Source organism: Stegodyphus dumicola, chromosome X1 (assembly GCF_044657685.1).
Source record: "Stegodyphus dumicola isolate Sdum_Otavi_A_Nest chromosome X1, ASM4465768v1".
NCBI lineage: Eukaryota > Metazoa > Arthropoda > Arachnida > Araneae > Eresidae > Stegodyphus > Stegodyphus dumicola.
In genome coordinates this window covers 237,076,765-237,103,045 of record NC_140780.1, presented here as the reverse complement: position 1 = coordinate 237,103,045, position 26,281 = coordinate 237,076,765, and the positions used below count along the sequence as shown (strand labels likewise).

Here is a 26,281-nt window from a genome sequence, read left to right as displayed (position 1 = left end):
TTATAATTTTTTGCTCAGCTGGAGAATTTTTTTCTTTGCTTAAAAGGAAAAGACTAGAATTTTTCTGCTAACATTCTCATATATATAAAAACTTAAAGCATTTAATACATACATACATATATATATAAACTTAAAACATCTAAGATTTCTCTCTCTCTCTCTCTATATATATATATATATATATTCCAGGAAAGCCAATGTAAGTAGGGAAAATAGCAACCTCAGATTGGGTTGGATTTTAAACAACAAAAACTATCGATTTTGAGGGTGATCATACAAAAATATTCTGCGAGAATGCTCTTGCTCCTGAAGAGGGACCTGTGTCTGATCGCTCTCGATATCCATAAAGGTTTATTTAAAATCTGCGTCAAAATAAGATTGTTATTTCGCCTAATTTCAAATAAATGAAATATTCGAGGTATGCGTCTAAGCATGATAGGTCTCTAGATTTCGAAAGCAAAAATTCCTCTTCAAACTAAGGCTCACTTTTATATTTTTCCCGAGGAGAATATATTCTCAGAATGCTATAAAGTAAACCTAATTCTGATGAATTTGAGATCAAGATCGTAATCTAATTTAGAAGTCTCAGACTGGAAGAATGTTCTTAAAAATTACTCTAATCTAAATATTATTATACTATACTAATTAATTATATTTTAATAGTAAGGCAAAATACACAATTAAAGAGACAACTAAAAATTTTCAAAAAGTTGAACCAATATCTGAAAGAGCCTTTGAGAAATCAAATATCCAGCTACTGTTTCACTTTATAAACTAAGTTAGTTCATAAAGTATTAAAGTTGTTGAAAGTGCTTTAATACTCAACTTTTAAGTTAAAAAAGATTTGAGACTTACCCCAGCAAGCCTGCCATAAGAAATAAAGACCACATGTTTCCATACCGCAGCACCACAGTAAATGCTACCATTCCGCAGAGTGATAGAATGTAAACACCGAGACATGTTTCTCTAGAAATTAAATTACATTATGTATTAAATTAAATTACATTATGTTTCTCTAGAAATTAAATTACATTATGAGTGTAATGCAAAGCCACACTTAACAAAAATAAAATTTAGTGCAAGCACTGTCAATATCGAGAAAAGAATGACCTCATCCATACACAATTCATGAACTATGTGTCTGACGAAAATTTTCACTAAAACAAGTTGATTACAATCGAAAGGAACCTGGAATTTTTATATACTTGAAGTTAGTAGATCTGAATTGCATTAATTTTTTTATTCTACCGTAATAAGAATAAACTTAAATCCCAGCTGCAGCTACCGGTTTATGTGGAAATCAGCATCCTTTTCCGCTGATGAGAGGCAATGAAAAAAAATCTGCAGAGGTAGTAATCGCTCAAGGTCTTCCCCTACGGAAATAGTTTTGTACTCCATAATTTTATTTAGATCATTATTCCATCATATCTTCTCATGTATTGTTTTATAAAATGCCTTCCAAAAGCACTAATTTATCCACCAGCAGAGACTACGCTAAACTATATATATATATTTAGATTTAGCTTATCTCAGGCCTTTTCACTTAATTTCTAAGCAATTTATTTGCCTACGTTATTCATATTTTTTGCCCGCGGTTACGATCACCAAAGGTTTGACCTCAGATTGTTGCCTTTTTTTCCTGGCGGAAGGGAGAGAATAAAAACTACCTGAGTGATATGGAGCTTTAAATGTTTTCTTTAAGACTGAAAATGTTCCTGCAGTTATTTTTAATTTTTGCTCTAAGTTTGAGAGCGTTCTTAAAATGCAGAGGTACTTAAAAATTGAGACTTTTTAAATTACAACAATATTTTTAAACGAAACACTTGCGATATCATTTAAGAAATTTTAAAAAAAGAAAGTTTTTAAAATTTATGGTAGCGCTGATGAAACAAAAGTAACGATCAGTATATTATTTTTCCTGTTGCAAATCTTAAGATTGTAGACTATTGCATATTTCCGAATTCTATCACTTAACTTTAAAAACGAATACTTACTTAAATCGATGAGTCTTGTCAAGTAATATACCACAAGCTACAGAACCGAGCATTCCAGAAATAACAATAGTCAGTCCCATCCATCCAACTCGTTCCTCCTCGCCCTTGTGAAGGAAGAATAAAGTTTTTAATGCATGCATATAAAAATAGATGAAAATGATATTTTTGGATGGATTGTTTTTTTTAAATAAAAGAATTAAATTAAAAATTATTTTTAAGATAATTTATTATGGAAATTTAATTTAATTGGCAGCATTAATCATAAGTTTATAATTACAAAATTATGTACTCTTTTTTTTTCTTCTAATCCGTTATCTGTATGATACTAGAATCTTTTAGAAGTTGATAAAATTTATTAAAATTGATAGGAAATATTTTACAGATAAGAGAAAGTAGAGCAAAATGGCGCAAGAAATGGTTCGAGTTCGTCATCATAGTGATGAATCTATATGTTTATATTAAATGAAATAGTAAAATTCGATACAGTGAAAATAAAGTTTTCTAGAATTATTTGAAAGACATTATTATGGAAAGAAAAAAAAAATGTTACTTTCTTCGCCCTTACTGGAATAGGAAAATATTCCTACTTTTTTCGATCCAGAAGTTGTTGAATAGTGAAACTATTTCTTTTATATTTGTTCTATTACCTTTACATTTATACTTAAGTTTTATTTTAAACGTTAACATACTCACCGGGTAATAGAAAAGAACCATCTGGTTTAAAAGCGTTGATATTGCATAAAAAACACCTACGTTGATACCTGAAAGTTAAACATAATATTTCAAACAAAATTAACAAAGAAATACAATATTATTTCATTTAAATTAATGCGGTAATAACGAAAGAAATCAAGGGAAGCAATACGTATTCCTATATGGTATTTCGCAAGGAAAACAAATAGTGCGCGAAGTTAAATTAAAACTTTTAATATATTAGATTTAAAATAAAAAAAGAGAAATAAAACATACATTTATTGGAAAGAAAAGCATTATGTCTAATACTTCCAAACGATTCAAAATTAAAATCTAGCACTGTAGTTATTATAATCCCAAAAAGAATTCTGCAGACATTTCATATTGCTACATATTTAAATGCGTTTCGGCCTTTTCTTTTACCACCTGAAGAATTCAGAAATGCACAGGAAATGAATCACAGCTAACTGTACGCGTTACACTCAGTGCAGAAGCGTTGTAGCAGACTAGCATACACGTTCCAGGAGTTCAGGGGCAGTCAGCTTTGTATGACATCTATGAATCTAGCGGATACGTGTTCAATTCGCTGCTAGAGGTCATCTGGTATAGAGGAAGGATGAAAAACAATTTGGCCTTTGAAGGCTTCCGGAAAAAATGCGGAGTATTCCTACCGGGGGATCGAGCAAGCAATGTAACAGGGCTACATCGAATATATTATAAACTCGAAAGAAGTACTTTACATATTACACTTCTTTTTCCATTTCCGTAAAATTGTGATTTTATTATATTATTTAATTCTCCAGTTTTTCGCTTAACGCTCCACTGGAAAATTTTTAACTCAATAGTACCTTTTACTATTGTGGTAAAAATTTTGCGCATGTGATATTTTTGGGTTCTACGAATGTGAAGTTACACATTTGGTAAATACTCGATTTGCAGAAATTATTTATTTCAGTTTAAAATAAAATTTATTCAGTACTTTCACTGATAACAATGAAGATAGCAAAACACATACGGTTCCCACCCTTCCCCCAATATATAAAATAATTATTAAATAAAACATGATGCTTCAGTTCTTAGGACACATACCAATGCTGGAGGTTTCGGTTACCGCGAAATAAATACATTCTCTGTCGGCTATTGTTATATATAATCTTGCGTTATTATAAGTAATGCGCGAATAATGGCTGTATTGTAAATTATTAACTGAGCAAAATTTCAAGCATGAATTTTAAAGAAAATATTGGATGACTTTTTACAGCTATTCTCATTTGTTTAAGAGTAAATTTAACATAACATTTTTAATGAATATATTCCACAGGCATGTTTTTACCAGGTATTAGATTCGAATTCTTCGTTTTTGAACTGCAGAAAATCTTTAAATAAAAATTTTTATTCAAAAATAAATTACCTTTTAAAAGGAATCGCTTTTCTAAAAAAAAACTTTAATTCTTTGACACCTTACCTACTTTTTAACAGCAGAGATTTAAAAAAATTTGTATTTCCTGTAAATAACAAGGAAGATGTGATTAAAATGCAGAATTAATGAGCCGAGTTTTAATTTTCGGGTGGTCTTCACACGGTCATTCATTGAAGGAAAAAGGAAATAAATAAAAAGCGCGTCTGTTAACTTAAATTAGAAGTGAAAATAATTTAGCCTCAAGTTAATATTAGCACACAATTTTGAGCAGGAGTACCTCCAAAATGATTAGTATGACTAAATGTAACTCCAAAATGAGTAGTATGACAAAATTTGGGGCAGAATTGGTGCAGAATCGAAATATCGAAACAAGTTGTCATGTCATTTTAAGAGCAAGTCCAATTTTGCGGAGAAAAATGTTTTGGGAATTCAACATATAAACCTAATATATATCCTATGCATTTATTTGCATAAAGGGACTATATTTTGTTCAACTTAATATACATTCTTTGTAGTATACCATAAGGCACTGCAAAGTCTATATTTAAGATAAAATTATCCTAATTCTTTCTTTTTTGCTTCAAAATTTCAGCACTAAAAACTTTGATCCTTAATCTTTGACGGGCAACTATGTAAAGAGCTTTAGTAATTTTTGCGCTGCCCCTCATTTAAACTTTGCATTTAATCGGTTATCAGCGTGTTGATTGTCGCATTAACTAGATATTGAGGATGTACATTATACCGTATATTTCAATAGTAAAATAATCTTTAGAATCCTCTGTATTCTGGCCAAATTTTTCAAAGAATAATTTTGCTTTATTTTTTTTAATTTAGTCTTACGTATTAAATGTTAATTATTGAAAACATTGTTTTGAATGAACTTTAAATGACTCCAAAATCTGATTACACGCCAGAATGTTTTCTTGTAATGATGTAGATAACTCTAGCTTTCAAAACAATCAATTCAAGATAAGTCCAATCAGTCTTTTTTTGTAGATAATCAGTTGATAACATTTGTTGCACTTGCAGGGAAATCATAAATAATTCAAAACAGAAAATAGATGACACTTAAAATAAAAGTTATAAATCTACGTTTAAAAAAGCTGAAGATTTTCCAGTTTTTCAAAATTACAAACGGAAGAGCCAGTATTTAGTTGAATGATTTTGCTTTTACAATAGTCTTCAAGCTTCATAGTTTCAGACTGACGAAATTTTGTCCATTCCTTTTGCAATACGTGATTCAAATGACCTCGCTTTGCTATTTTGTTTATTTTGAATCTAAATCTCAAATTTTCGAGAACACACATATGTAGTACTGATCTTATATATATGTAAGATAAAAAATATGTGAATCAAAATTATAATTTAAACTAATGGTAAAACATTAATTCTCCCTCTCTAGTCTAAAAATCGCAATAACTTCTCTTAATTGCGTCATTTCTAGACCATTCTATGGCCTGCGCAGCTCTGATGACGTAATAATTGGGAACTAAAACTACCATTGTAAAACAAAACTTTGCTCTTGGCGTGCTTCCATCTTTCATAAGTACGCACTTCAGCTTCTGTCTGTGCTTGGACATAATTTCGCTACGCTGCTTCCTATTGCAATAATATCAATAATGTAAATGTAAGTGTGTTCTTGAATAGGCACGATAAGGGTGCCAAGTGATCTGTGGCCACATAATGTCAATTGGAAATAAAAGTGGAATTAAAATCGCCTCGACTGCCAAGTTTTATTTACGAAGTCGACACATTAGCTTACGACGCAATCAGAATACTTCCTCTTCAATATTGGATACCTACGCATCAACAGTGCTCAGTCCTTTCCTTGCTTTCATTATGACATATATATATATATATATACCAGTGACGTAACTTGAGTTCATTACCTGGGTTATCTCCTGACCTCCTTATAGTGTATTACTGTTTTAAAAAATGAGAAAATCTATACTTCTGACTAGCTAAATGTATCTCTGACTCAAGTTATCAACCAGACATATTAAACAACATTTTAATAGATAAATTTAATTATTATATTCCTAATTATTTTCTATATAATTTATTTACAGAGTAGTTTTGCACATTTATTATGTAGCCAAATTTCATTAGTTTGCTTGTTCATGAATTCTAGTTTCCTTTGTTTTTACGTCTTAAGCTGTACTTTCGAAAATCAAGTCTTAATGACACGTTTCATTTGAGTAATTTTTCACATCCATCACAATGAGAGTTTTTTTAATAAAATAATTTCTTCGGCTCGCGTATGTTTGTGCAGTCTAAATTTTCTAGAAGTTCCTCTACGTACTGCAATAGTCCTAGCGCAGCTAGATTTACATTGACATTAGAAAACATCGCTCGTCTTGAACATCATCGCCCACCTTTTAGGCAAATAACCTTCGTGTGCTTTGTCTGAACCAATTAACCTAACATCATATTGGTTATTATTTCTACATGTAATTTCATGAAGGAAAATTACAATAAGAAACGTGTTAGATATTTCTAATGAGATTTGTATTAGTATTTCACTAGTATTAATAAGTTTACTATATACTTTGTGACATTTTAGGTCACAAAACACGTATTTAAATGATCAACTGATATTGGTAATAAAGAGCTAAAACATCAAACATCTCTTTGGACATAACTTTAAGGAATCTTAGGCCCCTTATGACCTGCAACTGGATAGTCTTGTTTCTCAGTAAAGAGCTACATCAATTAATATTTATAAAATAATTCTGTTTTATTTTATTCTGCTTTGTTCTTTTTTTCTTTAAAGAATGATATATTTCTGGCGACCTAAATCTTTAAAAGCACTGTACGCTTAGAAAGAACTTAACATTGTCCAAGCAGTAGCTAAATAACTGAATCTCATTGAAATCTCTCGAGATAATCTCGTTTAAAATTTCTATTGCATTTGAAAGAAATAGGCGAAGTAACATTAACTAAAAGCGTTCCTTTGGTAAAGATTTCTATAATAATGTAACTAATTTAAGAAAATCAAAATTAAATATTACAACGCAATAAAGCTAGTACAAATAAGCCTGAACACACCTCAAGCATAAATTGCTCTTATAATTAGACACAAAGGCAGAGATGAAGGATTATCTTTCTTAGCGAAGGCTAAGCAACTGTGCATGTTTCCCAATGATTCCATTGGGATACCTCATCCTCCCCCGAGTCTTCACTTTGTGTCACGAAGACAGGCTGTCTGTGCTACGATTGTTTAAAGTCTTGTTTAAAGCAAAAATTATTCTGTATTTTTTAAAGCTACAAATATATTATCCGAGAGATTTATTTATACCGATTTGCAGCGCGAATACTTTTCTCTGGGCTTCCAAAGAATACATTTCTACGCCAGGCTAGTCTAAAATACACTAGAGTGCAAAAATTAAGGACGAGACGGTTTTTTTCAATATAACTTTGTACAAAAGTTTTCCAAATCAACACATTTAATACCGTAAGATCCCCAATACGTAAGGACATGAGTAATGTAAGCAACACTTACCAAAAGAGAAATCAGAGGGATAAAAAGAAGCTTTATTGAAAAAGTAGCATGGAGCGCAATGCGACTGAAGGCCGAAACATCCCTGTGATGGGTGTCCAGCAAGAAACATCCGGTCTTTAATAGGGGATATGATCTCCCCTGACTGCTAGACAGGTTTCACAGCGTCTGCCCATGCTGAGAATGAGGGTGTCAATGAGTTGTTGAGGCATTGCTGCCCATTAGTCTTGCAGAGCCAATCGAAGCTCCGGAATCGTTACTGGTGGTAAGGTACGAGCTGCCAAGCGTCTGCCTAGAAAATGCCATACATGCTCGATGGGATTGAGATCCGGAGATCGTGCCGGCTAATCCATACGTTCAATATCCTCACTCTCTAAGAGCTGTCCGGCAGCTACTGTGCGATGACATGGTGCATTGTCGTCCATGAAAAGGAACTGCGGACCCATAGCGCCTCTAAAAAGACGCACGTATGGAAGAAGAATCTCGTTACAATAACGGGTCCCGTTGACTGAACCTGCGTCGAAGATGTGAAGGTCTGTACGACTACCAAGCATGATGCTTCCCCAAACGAGTACACCTCCACCTCCATACCTGTCCCTTTTAATGATGTTCGAGGGATGATTGCGGCTTCCCCGCTCTCTCCAGATGAGTATGCGATGAGAATCGCTACTCAGACTGAATCTGCTCTCATCTGTAAAGAGTACTCGTCCCCATTCATTGTCTCTCCAATTCCGGTGTTCCCGGCACCACAGAGAACGCCTTCTCCGATGGGCAGGCGTTAGAGGTACACACCGTACAGGGCGTCGTGCAAACAGACCACCACCGTGCAGTCTTCTGGCCACGGTAAAACGCGATATCGGTCGTCCAGTCGCCTGTGTCGTGTGTCTAGCGATTTCTCCCGTGTCTGCCGCCTGTTTCTTCTGGCCTGTAAGGCAATATATCGGCCATCTGCGGGTGTGGTACCTCGTGGACGACCACTACTAAACCCCCGGATAGCTGTTCCTGTAGTTTAAAATTGTCTCCAAAGTCGTGAAACGATGCTGTGAGCAATTCCGAACTCTGCAGCCACACTTGTCACACTGCGGCCTTCCTCCAACTTCCCAATGATTCGACCTCGGGTAAAAGCATCCAGATGTCGTCTAACAGATTGATTATTCGCCATTTCTCGCTGAGGCAGCAACTCGGTGTGATTTTTAACTGCTATACCGCGTGCAATCTCTTTGCCAGAAATACTGATCTTACACCGACAACATGCTTTATACTACTCAGACACTGCCCCATTACGTCTACCTGCATATCTGCGCATGTGCTACCGTACATCGCCTTACTTAATCTCCTGATTGGTCTCTCTGTCCGCTCTGCCTCTTCGTTCAGCTGATATGCTAATTTTTCGACTTCGTCCTTAATTTTTGCACACCAGTGTATATGCTACTGGTGTTGCTTGAATTAGTACAGTTGCTATATTTCCATAATGCTCCGTACACTTCCATTGATTGTGGGGATTGTTGGGATGTCCGAACCCAAATTGATAGCACTTTCTTTGAAATGTTATTGAGTTGGGTTCGGATGTTTTCTTCGGTGCACGTAAATAAACCACACGCCTCATGCTGTGTGCAATGAACATGAGCTTTTATCCCGCACATGACTTTAAAATCTTAGATCATCTTAAATTATTTAGCTGAAACTAAATGGTTTGGCTAAAGAGATGTGCTTTATTTTCTCCAAGGAATGCCGTTTGCCGATATCCATTTCTACCAAAAATGTTAAATTTGACCCAGTGGCTGAAGCTTGTTTCATTCCGGAAGTTTTTGATATTAAATAAACGAGTCATTGCAGTTTCTGACTCCTTTTATTCTTCAAGTAGAGGAAGGTTTCGTCAATTAGCTATTCGAAGTGTGAGCAAACATTTTGTTCATAAATACTGATTTTCTCTGATAGTACAGACCAGCAAGCATTAGCTCATATACTGTTAACTTACATTTCTGTTAACAATTGTATTTAGGATATTTTCCCTTCCTCTTCCGCATCTATGCTCGAACAGTCCGTCATTTCTATACTTTCCAGTTATTTTCGTGACGCCAGAATCACATGTAAAGATAATTTTAGAAACTTGGTAAAACAATTTCTCCCCTTTTTTAAAAGGAACATTTTTATATTCGCATTTATTTTAAACCTTAAACAGAAATTTGATATAGCAGTATAAAATACACTAAGAGATACAGTACAGACAATAGAATACTTTCCAAACTCTTGATAAAAACTATATAACTCGAATTTTAAAATCAATGATAGTTCGAAAGATAATTTCCGATTTGCATTCTCAATTTTTGAATACTAATTTTCCTTCATACTTTTTAGAAGCTTCTAAGAAGTCCCATTAAACTACTTCTATTTTTATATAATGACGAAAGCCTGGTAATTTATGCACGATAATGAAAACCACTTATGCATGATAACTTCTAAACTATAAGGCTTGGTTTGGATTATTTGATTATGGCAAAGCAGGCAAGGGCTGTATACCTAAGGGAAAGGATGATTTCGTAAAACATTTTCCCAAGAAAACTAGCTCGTATCCATCTTACACAAGGGGAACCAACGAAAACGCCCATTCAACCAGCCCTTTTGCCTGGAATCTAACCCAGGTAGAACTGTTCAGTGACTACACCGCTATCGTTTAACTATAGGAATAGGTACTGATTCCAGTTAACGAAATTAAACGTGAAATTTTGTTCACAGACGTGTATCTACTATATTTTAAAGCTATTGTGCTTAAAAATGCGCTCAAACTCTGGTTGAAAATAAATGTTTTGGTACTAGTAGATGATTAATATAAAGAATGATTCTCTTAAACGAAGAGATGCTTGGAAATTAACACTACCCATAAATCGAATTATATATATTCTTCCTCACAGCCAAAATTCGGAGCAAGAAAAATAAAGTGGAAAATCATAAAATAGCGTCATAATGCCAAATATCAGATGTTAGCTTAGTTACATCTTGAGTAACAGCGATTCGGCAGTTAATCTGTTTTTGCCATTATGCATTTCTAGATCAGCATGCTCATAAGAAACTACTTAAAATGTCTTCTACATTTGAAGCGTTGACGCTGGAAAACCTGCTTTTTCTGAAAGAAAGACCGAATGTGATAAAATATCTTATCAGAGGGGAAATGTCACCATAAAATGCAGCTAATTTGGAAGGTAAGCACAGGTTGTATTTCCTGGTTACAAGGACTACAGCAATTACCTAACAAAAAGTCGCAGCATTTACAAGGAATCGTGAAATAACATTTTCAGAGAGACCATAAAAGAAAAAGCGACTATGAACAGATAACGTCCTCTTGTTTATTGTGACTCAAGGAAATTATGCTTTAGTTTTCGTACCATATCGCAGTTCTGTCTTCAGTATGCCACTGCATGATTACGCTCGTAGAAAGCCTAGAATTAAAGATCTGTACCTTGCTAAATGGGTTGCACACAAATGAAAAGGGCATACATAACTCGGAGAGCACTTACAAGGAATTCCTTTTGATCCATCGCATCCATCATGACCTCTGCCTTTGGCCAAGTCTATGTAAACATAATCAACGATCATCTACAAATCTTCATAAAGGCTTCCTTCCCTCCCAAACACGCCATTTTTTGTTAAATAAAATAAGCTTCTTTCCTACATTATATCCTAGCGACCAACTCATAGGTTACAGAAGCATTCAGATGCGTTTTACAAAACTCGACGGTTGACTTCCTCAACGCTTGAACTCAGCCCAGTTGAAAATGTATGGGACAACTAAAGAGATTATTTAAACAACCGCCAATTTCCAACAGGAGATGTGGCAGCATTAAAGATAAACATATGGGAGTTTTGAGCAGCAATATAGCTTTCAGTTCCAGTATCTTACTGAAGGAGTATAAAATTGTCTCACAGTTATTGTTAGATAAAATGGCTGACCGACCAACTACCTGACGATGAAAACTTGATTAACTGGGAGTTTTCAAGTGCAAGGGTAGTGGCCAGGTTTTAAAAGTGCACCTTAAGAAACTGATGATTTATATGTTCCTTGATAATTTGAACTCTTAGTTACAGTCTAGTTAAGCGGAGTCTAAAGAACTAAAAAACTTAAAAATTCAGATATTTAACTTTATAAACTTAGGAGATTGATACTGAATTTGACATATTACCGTGAAAATTCAATGCTTTGTAGTCGTATTTAGATTTTTCTATTATAAGAATTTAAAAAATAAAGTAATAAATTATTAATATTTAAGTTTCCATTTCTATATTTTTTAATTTAAGAAAAAGTTTTCCTAATGATCATTTATACAGCAAGCAATTATTTCTGCATTTAATAACATTCTGTCACATTTTAGCAAGATTTAGCATTTTTTTTTACACTTTCACGGGTAAAAGCACAGCCATAATAAAAAAAATCATTTTCTCATAACGAGATTGAAAATAATGTAGGATGACTACGAAATTTTCAAAAAAAAAATTTTGTAATTTGCAGAATTCTCCAAAATTAACTGTACGATCTGCTAGGAATTTCATACATATATATTTTTAACCGTTGCATAAATGTTCAGTGACTGAGGAAACTTCATGCAAATGGTATTTGTTTAAACACCTGTGGCCTTTGCGAAGCTTTCGTACTCATTTTTCTGTCAATAAATTTCATTAGCAAACCTTTTTCTTAACACCTCCATAATGCTTGAAGATATTGAGCCCCTTAATATGTATTTTCCATGTTTAAAAAACAGCTGGATAAGTTTAATAGTTCTGAGACAGGAAATATTTTCCATCATAGAGGGAAGTAAAGGCGAATGCTTTAATCACTTTTTCACACAACTGGAGTTATACAATTAACAGGTCTTCCATCTTTCTTAGTTTTATACAGAACTAAAACTGTATCTGAGATGTACAAACAAAATAAATCGGAGGAAATATTTTTTCAACGAAGTACGCTTTGCTACAAAAAACCCACTCAACTATACAAAACTTGTCTGAAAATCTTGAAACTTAATACGTAAACAAGGTTATTTCTCTTATCCGAATAGGCAGATATGAGAAAATAAATGCACACAGCCTAAAGTGCATTTCTCAACAGTTGTGCCAATTTGGACTGTTTATATGTTAATTTTACTTTAGCATGTGAGAATGACTTGAAGGTTTACATGAACGAGAGTGAATGCAACTAAGTTAATAACTGCCTTCAAGGATGTCACTTGATAACAGCGATGAATCACTCGGCATAAAGGTAATATTGATGGTACACTCAGGTGAAGTTTTTAGTGATATTCTTTAAGGCAGTTTCTCCCTCCTTCCAGCATGTCTTCTTTGTGTAATGGTAGCACAGTTGGCTCGAATTCGAGAGGTCCAACTTCGATTCCCGGCGAGGGCACTGCATATTTTTCACGCCTCTTGCTTCAAAAAAATCTAACATCTGTACAGTGGTACTCGAAGTAAAAGGTGGTGAACGATAATTCATCACCACGAGGGTTTGGTGACTGGATCCCCTAATCCCCAGTCGCCCATTTAAAAGTGGGAGTATACAAGTCATTTTCTCCCTCCTTCCAGCATGCCTTCGTGGTGTAATAGTAGCACACTTGGCACGTATTCGAGAGATCTAAGTTCGAGTCTCGGCAAGGGCATTGCCCATTTTTTCAGTTTTCTGGTTCAAAAAAATCTAACAGCTCTACAAGTTCCAAAATAGATTCATAACAGAAGCCCAGTGGTAGGCCGAGGTTGAGAGCTTTGGTGGAGCATCGCTATGTGCTATTCCGAACAACTCATTAACGTCTCCTCGATATGTACTATCGAGACTCATTCGTGAAGGAAGACCTCACCAGTGCCCCAGCTATTAAAGTCGATAAATACTGATAGTTCATCCCGGGTTTGAACCCAGGCGAACGGGTTAGCTGCATGGTTGGTTTTCTCATGTGTAACGGGAATATGAGCCAGTTTCCATTAGAAAGTCTTCCACGAAGGCATTCTTCCCTTAGGTAGATAGCCCTTATATTCTTTCCCATATTCAAATAAACTAAGCTAACCTAGCCTGTCGAATCTGCGTCTAATTACACGTGATCAGCGGTTTTATACGCTTTGTCACTAGTGAACTTCACAGACACTTGGTGAGATCAACACAGTGCCTACTTAAAACTATTTAGGAAAAGGATTTTAATTATTTAATTAAAACAAAGTACATTTGTTATCTATCTGGTCCTTCACGAAGGTAGTAATTACCTTTTTAGTAATTAGCCTTCTTGTGTACGCTCACATAACCTGACATTTGTAAAGCAGGGTTTTACTGTAAAACAAATTAATTATTCCAATGGTCACTCTAGGAATTATTAACCTGTTTGGGCACAATATCTCCATAAGCATGAATTTCAAAGTAACTATTTAAAATAAATCTACTGAAACTCTCGTAAAAAGAACAAAACTGGCATCAGTTTTCCTGAATGCAAAAACTACTGAATAAGCAGTTTTATGCAAAAAGTTTTTCTAGTTAAGTTACTGCTAGTTTTAACATTCTTTATAACTTCGTGAAAGAACTTCAAATTATATTTTATAAAAATGATTCAGAGACTTTAAGTGTATGAAGTGTGTCTTTATTTTAAGTGCATTTTACTTAAACGTGTAAAGTCAGTTTTAGTAATCGTTCTACATCAAGCTACTTTCAAGAAATTTATAAGATTAATGTAAAAAATATGATTATGTTACAGTTACTACAGTAAAAGGGTGAAGTTACACGCTAGAAAACAATTTTAAAATTATAGTTTCCTAAAATAAAGTATTTCATGCATCATTCCTGTGTACTATATATATTAAAGAAACGTGTATTTTTAAAGTTGCTAGTGAAAACTTGCCGATGAACTTGAACATAGAATGAAAGATTACACAATGCTTTATTAAATTCAAACATTTCTTAATCTAAAATTACACTGAGAGTAAAATATAGTTAAAGGGGAAAAAAAACCCTTCTGTTCGATTATTTGTTCGCTTAATCAGTTGCGGTAAATCTTGCAAGGACTGTCTGCGAAGGGGAAGAATGCCAGGAGGATATTTTTTTAAAGAAAAGTTGTTCGCGTTCATGTTTTATGAAGGATAAACCACAAAAACAGTCATGCAGCAAGCTCGCTTGCCGCGATTCGAATCCGGCTCGAAATATCAGTTTTTAGAAGTCTTATTCACTCCGCCTCTGTCGAGTAAGGTCAAAATTGGGCCTGAACTGAGCAGAAGACATGCTGTAACCTGTATGATGCTAAACAACAGGCACAAAAATTGCATTCCTTGCCATGATAATATTCGTTGGTTTGCTCTGAATATGTCAAGCAAATGAGGTACGACGACAACAACTTCCGGGGAACTTCCATTAGAACTAACCTGATGCGTCATGTTCTTTTCTGAACATAAAATAAATTCCATATGCAGTTACTCAAAAGCTCTATTTCTGAAATTCCTTCTATAAACGCATGCTCTGTATAATCTTACATCAATACTGAAATTAGAAATTCGCATGTTTAATCCAGAGTAACAAATGGATAATTTAAATCCATGTTTTTTAAATTATCCATTTGTTACATTATTTTCGATCAGATCTGAAAATACATATAAAAATTTTATTTTTGAAAGACAGATAAAGCTGCAAACAAATTATATGCTTCAGTTTATTTGATTTCAAATCTTGTTTAACCATTAACCCTACAGTTAGAAGAATGTCGCATTTGCTCATTGCCAAGTTCAAAGAAAGTGAAATCGAATTCAGTGAGGAAATATAAATGTCTTACTCTTTTTACGAGGACTCTGTTTTTCACCCATATTTCTGACCTTTTCTGACTAGAAAACACACATTTCTTTAAAATTTCAAGACAAAAAATTTCGCTATACTTTATACAAGGAAAATTATTAGATCGGAAACCAAGTTCTCTTAATTTCATGTACTAAAAGGTAAATGGCTTCTTATGATCTTTCATTTTAAACGATAAATTATGTATGGTTAATAAAATTTGTGATTTTTTTTTAATTTAATTTTTATTGTAGAAAAATTTTACACCGCCGAGATGACTTCTGACCCAGACGTAAACGCCGCGTCATCGTGAATTTGAACGTTATCTTAGCGAAGTGAATCATAATATCTGCTATACCGCAGCCTAGGATGGCAGACTAGAGCAGGTAATTTTAGAGACGTATGTGTATTTAATACAAAAACTATCGCGCATCATCATTCGTGTGAAATATAGCTGTTAAATGCAAAGCAGTTGTATGCGATCTTAATGAATTCAACACATTAAGTTTACACAACGTTAAATTCAACACATTTAATACATTTCGCGCGGAGTCGGTTCCTGGGGACCGACATCGAACTTTCTGGTTGGCCGGTAGTAGTCCGTAGGGGACTGACATTGTAATTTTTGTCTAGTTAGTATTAGTCCTTTAGGACCGAAAATGGGAAACTTATAGACTTGATAATTCATATAAAGAAAAAGGTACGTTTACACTTCTTTAGTTTATTGAAATGCTCTAAACACAGGCGAAAATTGACTTCATGTATGCTACAAAATGTTTTCGACTTTTCTAATTTTATTTCTGGCTATTTTACAATTGAACAGTTTTACATTTTTATTCTAGCATTCACAAACAGTATCTACTATTTATACCCAATACATCCAAACAGCCGCTGAATAGGAAACATATCAACATTGGTTCCGAGCCAAACGCGTTTAAAATCCGCATTTACTGTGTAAACTGTTAGTACTAGTAAACTACTCACAATCCTAATCAACATTAGTACTTTAACCAAAGAATCTTAAATTTTGAAAAATGAATCACAGTTATATAATGCATCAGCCCCTGAGGCTGCTATCTGGCTATTTCAAATTTAAGCTTACTTCGAAGTTTTCCCATAATTACTAAAGAAACTATTCATTATATAATATTTTAAACTAAATATCTTGAGGCTCGAGGAACACAGTATATGATTTTTGATGTGAAGGAAGACCAATTTTTTATTGGAAAATCAAATTCAATGACTTTCTGGGCTTCCGAATGAGAATTGATTTGTTTACACTAGATTTTTCTATTTACTTTATTGTATAGGACGCTGCAAAACTTAACAAGAGTACAACTTTTTATGTTTAGGACCCAAAAATTAAATAAAACAGGTTTAGCAATTTGCTTAAATGTTGAGTTTCAGCAGGAACCTGGTGCAAATCCAGTTTCTAAGAAGGTCATTTATCCTGCCGAGATTTACTAACTGTGAGCGCGATCATTACACATGTTAATGAAATTCGTTTCATAATGCGAACTGAATGGCTACAGGGTACACATTTTGGTGGTGTTGAGGAAAATAAGTAATAATTGGAAATTCGGAAGAAATGTTTTCAACAAATTTGGTTTTCACCTAGAATAGTATCGCGGGTTGGAAGTCTTTCAGAATGACCAGTACAGCTGTTCAGAGGACTGGTGATAGTCGTCCCCTAAAACAAAATGCCTAATGGTTGCCAAATTATCTCCTTTAGTGCACAATTTTTTGCAATTTTCTGCAGTTAGCTTAAGAAATAAAGTAAATTTCCAATATAATTTTCAAGCAAATGAATTTTATGATACTGAAATAAATTTATTACGGCATTTGTAAGAAAATTAATATTTTTCGTAAATTGCTGAAAATTTCTGATTTGCAATGTAAGAGCAGTTGAATGTCGATATAATGAGTAACCTAAGTAAACAGTTAATATTTCTGGATGTGTTAGTTTACTACTAAACGAAAGAATAAAATTCTACAGAAATGCTTATTGTTTTCCTTCGCATAACACGGGAACGAGCATGTCACAGAAACGTGTGTTCCGGCCACATGCCTTTCGAAAGATCTCCACATTAGATTTTCATTCAATAGGTATAAAACAAACCAGATTATAAATTAATCACTTTCTAACTCGCCAAAGTTTTACTTTTACTCTAATGTTTTGTTTTAACTCTCGTGTGTTTCCATCTCACAAGCTTTCTAAATCACTGTCGCACAGCTGATGTTTAAACCATTAAATTTAAGACCGATCAATGTAGCCTTTCGAAGAAGTGGATTTGGTAGCATTTTCTGAAGACTAGTGGAAATAACGAGTTTTAATTTTTTGTTCATTTAAGTTAATGAAGCTCTTAAAAATATAGGCCGAATTTTAAAATTTCAGCTAATTTTTATTCAGTAATATTTTTATTACGTCCAGAAGAAAAACTTCAAAATTTAATCTATGTATGAATTGTTATAAGCGGTATTAGAAAATGGAAAGCTATTTTGAATAAGTAATGTTTTGTTTTTGGCACTTCCGAATGGGTAATTTTTATTCAAATGCTATTAGTCATACATATTATACCATTCAGTTTCGCGACTCCGCTATGATGGTGATATGTATAATTTTAAACAACAGAAATATAAATCCAGTTTTTGTGGTATTCTGTATATGGAAAAATTATGGGAAAATAGGATTATTGTAAAAATTTCTCAACAAAAAAAGCTTTTGTTTTTGGAGTCACGTAACTATAAATTATGCAGTTATAAGAATGTAATAATTCATTCTGCATATTAGTTAGTATCTATACATTCTTTAAAACGCTTGAAGTTTAAATATCTCAAAAGGGAGCACTCATAAATAACTAGAAGTCTATAGCTTAAATTACGTAAGGTGAAAGACAATTGAATCCTGCATTGCTTAAAAAAGTAAATAAATAAATTGAAGCAGAGTGTGTGCTAAAAAATTTGTAAGAACCGACTTTGCCGTTTTGATTCTATTCTAAAAACACCTCTAGCCCCTAACACTCAGTCTCAGCTTTGACTATCTGAAAGTTTCCTTGGAATTTTTTTTACACGCAAGGACGAGTTTCAAAATTTTGCGTAAGTTTGCTGTTATTGCTACAAACAATTTTCTCATCAACAAATGACCACGCAATTGCCTGGAAAGATTCCCCTTCTCAAAGGCTAAAAATACGAACTTTGCTTACGCAACTGCTTAGATTCCTGAAAAAAGCAAGCTTAGCATCTTCGCTGAGTCAACTTCTGCGAAAGTTTTGTAATTGTTTAAACAGAGGTTGACTTGCAGCTTCTTGAAGGATTTCTCACGGAAGTAATACCTTCGAAGGTTAACTTTAGTAACTATTACTCGCCAGGGTGCAAAATGAAAAAGTAGCGTTCGAAAATATGTACTACATCAAATTGCGGTTGGACAATGAAGCAGCTAAAATAGCAACTGACTTAAAAAATTAAATGGCCTTTTTTTTTTTTTTTTTAAATTTCAGACAATTACCATGAATAAGGCCTGTCGTCTCATTGTTTTGAATTGATGTTCTTTCAGTGAGAAAAAAATGCGCATTCACGCTATCCCGATTCTTTGATTTTAGCCATCTTTCTTTTCTAGTTATCAGATAAAATTTTCCCATACTTAACAACAAAATTAATTTTAATGCCGATACAATGAATATTTGATAATTATACACTGATCAGTCTCTTGAATTTTATTATTCAAAAATGAGTTAATTTTTGTATTTTGCGAATACGAAAAGCATGCAAAAAAATTTGAATTCAAAACTAAAAAAAAAAAAAAAAAAAATGTATACACGAAAATTATTGTTAGGTGACTTCAGAAATTATAAGTAGATTATTGCAATAATCATGCAATTTATATAAATAAATGAACAATATGAGAGATGAAGAAGCAAGATGGAGAGTCGGGAAACAAGTGCTTTTAATAAAGCACATATATGTTTTGATAGTCACCGAGGTAGCCAGTCAATCATAAATGAGTACATTTTTCATCTACGAATATTATAAATACAATTTAGAATACCCTACGTCAGTTTCATCATACAGTAAATGCGTTTCTGGAGAACTGTTGAACGAAGGTTCTTTTAAGAACTGCTCATATCCTTAAATTGAGTTACATGCGAAAATCTTGCTGAACTTAATCTGCACAAAGTATTTTGGTACTTACGTATTATCGCAACCAGGTTGGCGCTATTTGTAAGTTTGAGTAAAAAAGTATGAATAGAAAGAAAATGTACATTTATTAATTACAGATAATTTTTAATACAGTTTTTTATATTATTTTGTTTTAAAATATAAAATAGCAATTAAACCCTTCCGGTTTCGAATTTGAATAAGTTGCAGAATTATTTTTTCGGCAGAAATCTTTTGGCTATTGCTTTTAGCACTGATTGAAAACCGTATTCGCCATAACCATGTACACGTCGACTTATTTTTACTTAAAGAAACATCCCAGAATTGCACAAAAATGGCATTGCGCACACTCTTGACTTTATCCATGTACACTGCTATTTTCTCATAAATTACAAAAATTTGCACGAAAATGCAGGAAAATTTTGTGAATCTCCACATGCTCTTTTTACAAAACTACGTATAACACGTAGGGTTGCCATAAGTAGGGTTGCCATAAGTAGGGTTGCCGTAAGTAGGGTCGCCAAATTTCGCAATTTATGCGAATTTTGGCCTGGTTGCGTTAATACGTAAGTACCAGTATGGTAAATTTGAGCAAGTCAATTTATGAGCTTGATCATCTTTCAGAAAGATTAAGGTAAGCTAATCTATATCTACTTGATCAAAATCTCGTTTATGCATACAAGATAGTGATGATGCTTCTCTGAAAGGTACTCAAGCTGTAATTCCTCAGTTCGTCGCTATGTTTATTTGATAATGATTAACAAAGAAACTTCAGCTAGATTAATTTCAATTTATGCTGCGATTTTTTTTGGAACATTTTACAGTCTGGATTCGCATATCATAGTGATCGTTTTGATCGATGAAAAGAATTTGCATGCTCTGAGGTAGAATCCTATCTGCGCGAAAATAGAAACTCTAATGCTGAGGCAAATGAGACCATTTTTAATACAGAACCTTTTATCGAAAGTTCACAAATGTGAGGCATTCAGACAGATTCCGATGTAACATCTGCATATTTATCGTATTTGATTATAAATTTTCATATACAAAGCTCAAAATTTATCAATTTTAAAAACTCATGTTCTGAACAATTTCACAGATGAAAATCTAACTTTTGACAATATGCTATTTTTAATTTTATAAGAAATTTTTGACGTTGATTTTGGGAAAGAAAAGAACTTACCGTATGTTGTGAGCAAGAGCAAATAATGTACATTTTTGATAAGTCGCAAAATGGAAGACCAATATCCAGTTCTTGAATTGCAGTTTACAATAGCTGCCTGAGCTCGACTGGGTGGAAATGGAGGCTTTTCTTTAAATACTAGAATGAAAGAATGTTTCAAAAAATGAAAAACTTGCAATAGCATGGATTGAAGAAGTGCTAATATTTTCCTAATCTTTATAAACATGAGTGCTTTATAATGTAGATGATATTTGGGCCTATAATTGACATCAACAGTTTGAGAGTATTAAGCAAAACTAGCTTTGCATAAAATATGAATAACAACAAAGGCAAATTTTATGCTAAATTTATTACATCATTGAATTTAAAGTAATAATGCGTATTGTAAACAGAAAATATAGCCATTTTTGATACCATCTACAAACACATTTAAGGAGAAAGCAAAAAATACTGTTACGTTGCATTGTAGTGAATGACAACTGCATAAAAAAGTATACGCCGTGTCCACAATAGTTCTCTCCTGGTCTCTATTTTTGAAACCGATGGTTACAGACTTATTTCTAATTGTAAATTTGTTTTAAATGAAGCAAATATTATTTTGACATTTTTCAATATTAAAATATCAATTCTATAAAAGTTACGAAATTTAAGTTTTTAAGGTTCCCCTATCTCTACACTTAATATCAAGAAAAATTTTAAACTCCATAAAAAGTACAAAAAATAATTCCCGTAAGACTAGACTAGGCTATTTCATTTTAAAATTGGATATTATATTCAGGGGCCATACAGAAACTGAAGAGTGAAATATTTAAATAACTAAAAATAAAATGTCAGTTTAAAACAAGTTTTCTGATGTTGATAGATTAAGCAACGACTATTTCTATGAGAATTATCGTGATTTTTTTTTTCCCAAAACTACGCTATTACTCACAGAATCTTATGTAATTATTGTTCTAGAAAATACTAGCAGGTTCCAATATTGGCATGTAGCCATCTCGTAAAGTCATATACATAAATTAAGAATATTTCTAGATTAATGAATTTTCGCGTGATTATGATTCTAAAGAAATAAATCACCAGAATATTAATGAAATTTTTACCGTTTGAAAACTTATAAATTACTTACATGAAAAGCCTTTCTGTATACCATTTATAACAAAATCATAAATTATAACGTTACACACCTGTAAATCGTAAAATATGAATTAATGTTACTTAAGAGAAAAATATCAACCTCAAATTATTATAATTTATATATTAACGCCCTCAAGGTAATTTAAAAATGGCGGAAATAACCCTAAATTTCAGAATTAAAATTTTCAGTTTGTTTTTGCTGTACAGTAGTCAAACTCCATGTAATTTATTTTTTTATATGATGAAAATAAAATTTTCCTAAACACTAGTAAAGAGACCGCGGGAGCATGCCAAAAAGTTAAATTTCATGAATTAAAAAAAATGGATTTTTGAGTTTAAAATTGTGGAATTTGAATTTCGAGAAATTTTTGCTTCCTCGAGTATGCGCTCTAGAAGTTGCATATATAAACCGCTTAAAACTAAAAGATATTATTGTGCCAATATAACATTCATTAGTTTAACAAAATTTGACTAAAATCTAAAATTCTAAATTTAATTTCGAAGCTCAGAACAGAAAATAAATTATTAATATTTAAAGTATACTCATTTAGAGTTCATTAGGAAATTTTTATTATAGCAACTGCCAAGAACACTTGAAAAAAGTACCTTACTTACGGAAAATAATCGCCACGAACAGGACGGTAGTTATGACTGCTACAGAGTAAAACAGAATACTCAGACCTTTCGTAACATCATCTTTGTTCGGCGAATTGGGAACAATTAGAGGTGGAAGAACAAATCCTAAGGCAATACCTAGCTGAAAAGAAGCGCACAACAAATTAAAAAATTGATTTATAATTGTTTAGGAAAGGGCTAAAGATTTAATTTGGTTCAATCTAGTCTAGCTGAAGAGCCAAATATAATTAAAATTCAAAACTCGTTTTTAAACACATTGCACTGAAAAGTCAGACAATACGAAATCAAATTAGTTGAAATGTCGGCTAAATAGAAACTAACAAAACATGTCATAGTTAAGTCATCCGAAAAGTGATGACTCTCAGTTTATTTGAAACACGCAAAGCAAAAGAGGGTTATTTGCATTAGGGAAGGAAAGCCTAATTGTCTATTACTTTAAAATAGGCAATTCAGAGTCATTCTTCCCCGGCTTATCTCGGAACCATGGCAGCGGCAGCTTCAGCAGATGGTCGTGTCCCCTAATTGCTTTATTCGCACTTCATTTCTCTTTAGCGTGTTTCATTTCGTAGAAAGTGTACAAATGAAGTCTGACATGAACAGCGGTCTTTGATGCTTTGGTTGCATATTCTGGTTTACAGCGGGAATTAATTCTGCTCTTACCGAGCTTATCAGAAAATCCCACGAGGGGCCTCACACAAAAGGGCTCATCAAATTGCTCCACCATGAAGGTATGTACCTTAAGATAAAAATATAGTAAAACTAAGAAAACAATGAGACGCATTGTCTCTGAAATCTCACTGGAGGGTGAGGATGCGATGACAGAAGACTAGCATTGTCCTATCAGGGGTGTGGCGGCAGTCCTATGACTCTTTGAACTACTGAAAGTTTTTAAATCCGAAAGTTGCAATAAAATTAATACGAAAGTTACACATGTTGATCTTGTTTCTGCGTATTTGCGCTATCTAAGAGGAAAAGCTGCAAATGGCCTATTATTCCTGTCTTCTTCAAGTATTTCGTAAGCGAAAATATCTGCAAAGCTGACGGACGTGTTCTGCGTAGCTTTATCATAAAATTTAGCATTTATTCTGTGCAAATCAGAATTAAGTTCCACTTTCATGTCAGCATGCAGATTTTTGTTTCTAACGTAGCATGGAGCTCCGGTGATTATCCTGAAAATCTTGTTTTGAATTTTTTGTAGGGGAATAGATGTCACTTTTGCTGGCGCTTGGCCAGGTAAGCGAGGCGTATGTAAGAATAGGCTGGATGACTGTGGTGTAAATTTGCCTTTTACGATATAGTGACAGGAGCTGATCCTTTAGAAGAACAGTGGTCTCAGATTAGGTGAAGGAAATATGTGCTGTTCGGTGATGACGACACATGTTACCGTGGCAAATGGAGGAGGAAGGGAAAGGCTTGAAGTGATTATTTTAAAGTAATAGACTACAGTGGAGGATATTAAAAGGGAAATTCTCAGTTACGCTACATATGGAGAAAACCATAAAAATATGTTTACCAAGATTCGAACTCGAGTCAAAATACTGGATTTTAGCGTTCTTAGCCACTTGCTTATTGGACGATATTGTCTGCAAGCAGGAAAAATATAGTGTTAATGAGAAATGCTGTAATAAGAAAAGCTAATTGGACTGAAGAAATTTTAAATTCTAACGCATACGAGGTGTGTAAATAAAGTAACCAAAGTGGAAATGTAGCTTTCGATTTGGCAACACTGTGGACTTCCCATTTGGATGAGTCGATACACAATCAGTATAGGTACGCACAGTGACATAGCTGTCTGCAGGATTTTTTAACTGTTCTTTTCTAGTGCGTTTTGAAAATAAGTCACTTCAACTTCGAGCAACGCTATGCTATCACATGCTGCTTTCAACTTGAACAAGATATGACAGAAATTTTTTCGAAGTACAATGCCGGCGGAGCCACTCAACGCTCGCAAATTTGAAAAATTCGGAATTCTTGAATCTAGTGCACAAGAGCTTTTTTGCTCTAGCGGTAGCTGACTCGAATCCCATGACAGGGACTCATGTTCTGTTTCCGAAGCCAAGCGACCTCTCGCATCGCACTTCTGATTCGATCCATAGATGTCGCCAAGAGCAAACTTCCGTTAAAATACCGAAAGCGTCGCAAAACAACGAGCCATAAATTCCTATGGCCCCATGGCCGCAACAAATGCTTGAGAAGTATGGAGACAATGCTTTGTCAAAGGTCCAGGTTTTAAAGTGGTTTAAGGCATTTTTAGAAAGAAAGGAATCGATTGAAGACGAAACTCACTGGGAAAGGCTTGAAACGGCAAGAAACTAAAGAGAATCTTTCCAGAACTCAGAATCTTGTGCTTTTTTTTCGCTTTATTCAGTCAGAATGATCGAGAAGGTATGAACTGAATCACACCACCATTCATCAGATTTCGACAAAGGAACTGAGAATGAAAAAACTCTGTCCGAAAAATATTCTGAAAAAATCTTTCGTGGGAACAAAAGAACAAAGCAAAATCAAAACGATATTCATTTTCTAGTACGGGGCATTACTGATAATGAGTCTTGAGTGTTCCATTACGATTCAGAAACGAAGCGTCAGAACCAGGAATGACACATTTCAAACTCACCAAAACAATGCAAGAATGAGCAATTCGAAGATTAAAACTATGCTGATTTGCTTTTTCGATGACTTCGGAACTCGTCTATAAAGAGTTCGTACCTCTGGACAAAACAGTGAACCAACACTTTTCTCCGAGAAAATCTTTAAAGACATTCGGTTCAAATCTCGGCGAACGGGCTGGCTGCATGGGCGTTTTCGTGGTTTCCCCCATGTGTAACGTGTATACGAGCTAGTTTCCCGTAGAAAGTCCTCCACGAAGGCATACCTCCCCTTAGGCAGATAGCCCTCGAGATTTTTCCGTAGTTAAATATACCATACCATGCTTTTGAAACCAATAATCAACGGGGTGATGCATCACCTCAATGTGCCTTGTTACGTTGTATTTTCAGTTATGAGTTTGTGGTAAGTAAAAATATCCCTGTAGGTCCTCAGCCCTCATATTGGCCCCCCTAAATGGCGTATCATCTAAAACGTCATTTTCCGGATACTGTCATCAGATGAGTTTGGGTCGTAATTTGCTAATCATTAACTAATTAGATAAAAAGTCATAAGCAATCAGTGATTGAAAAACAATCGAGACAGACATTAGAAAAATGTCGTTTAAAATTAATTCAGATATAATTTTATATATTATATGTATAAGCTTAAGTAATCAAACATATATATAGGCCAATATTCAGAATTCGCTTGATTATTAGATAGACTGTATTTTGGGGCAACACTTCCAGCGAGACGACTTTCGACCTAGGTGTATTTTGAGACAAGAGCCTTCTGAAAAATTTAAGAACTAGCTTCGATTCAAGTTATACTTAGCAAAAAATGGTTTTAAAAAAAGGAAGGAAAACATGCAGTCAGCTTGCTTCATCTGAAATAGAACTCGAAGTTGTTCATCGTTTGAACATTTTATTTGCTCTACCAATCGGGCTTCGCTAATTCAAACCAGGATCACATTCAGATGTCAAAACTGGCATTTTTCACTTTCACCAACAAAAATCAAAGAAACTAAAATTATATTTTCAGAAGTATTTAGTCAACGAATCTTTGAAAATAGAACACATAAATTTTAAAATATCTAAAATGAGTAACAATTAGAATGATATAATGAATATAGGTATTTTGCTTTTTCATATATAGAAAAGGAAAAAGAGATTGCCAAATTCAACGCCATGTGAAT

At 33.7% G+C, this 26,281-nt stretch overlaps 1 protein-coding gene across 6 annotated transcripts in view; it reads right to left on the bottom strand.

The window, feature by feature from the left end:
* HisT (Histamine transporter) overlaps positions 1-26,281 on the bottom strand; it is a 115,170-nt gene that overhangs the window by 8,631 nt on the left and 80,258 nt on the right. For all 6 annotated transcript variants that reach the window (XM_035371114.2, XM_085807205.1, XM_035371116.2 and 3 more), the window contains 5 exons: positions 22,477-22,618; positions 20,728-20,865; positions 2,688-2,755; positions 1,995-2,098; positions 856-966 (listed from right to left, as the gene is read on the bottom strand). In XM_035371114.2, the coding sequence (XP_035227005.1) occupies positions 856-966; positions 1,995-2,098; positions 2,688-2,755; positions 20,728-20,865; positions 22,477-22,618 (563 nt within the window). The remainder of the gene's footprint in view (positions 1-855; positions 967-1,994; positions 2,099-2,687; positions 2,756-20,727; positions 20,866-22,476; positions 22,619-26,281) is intronic.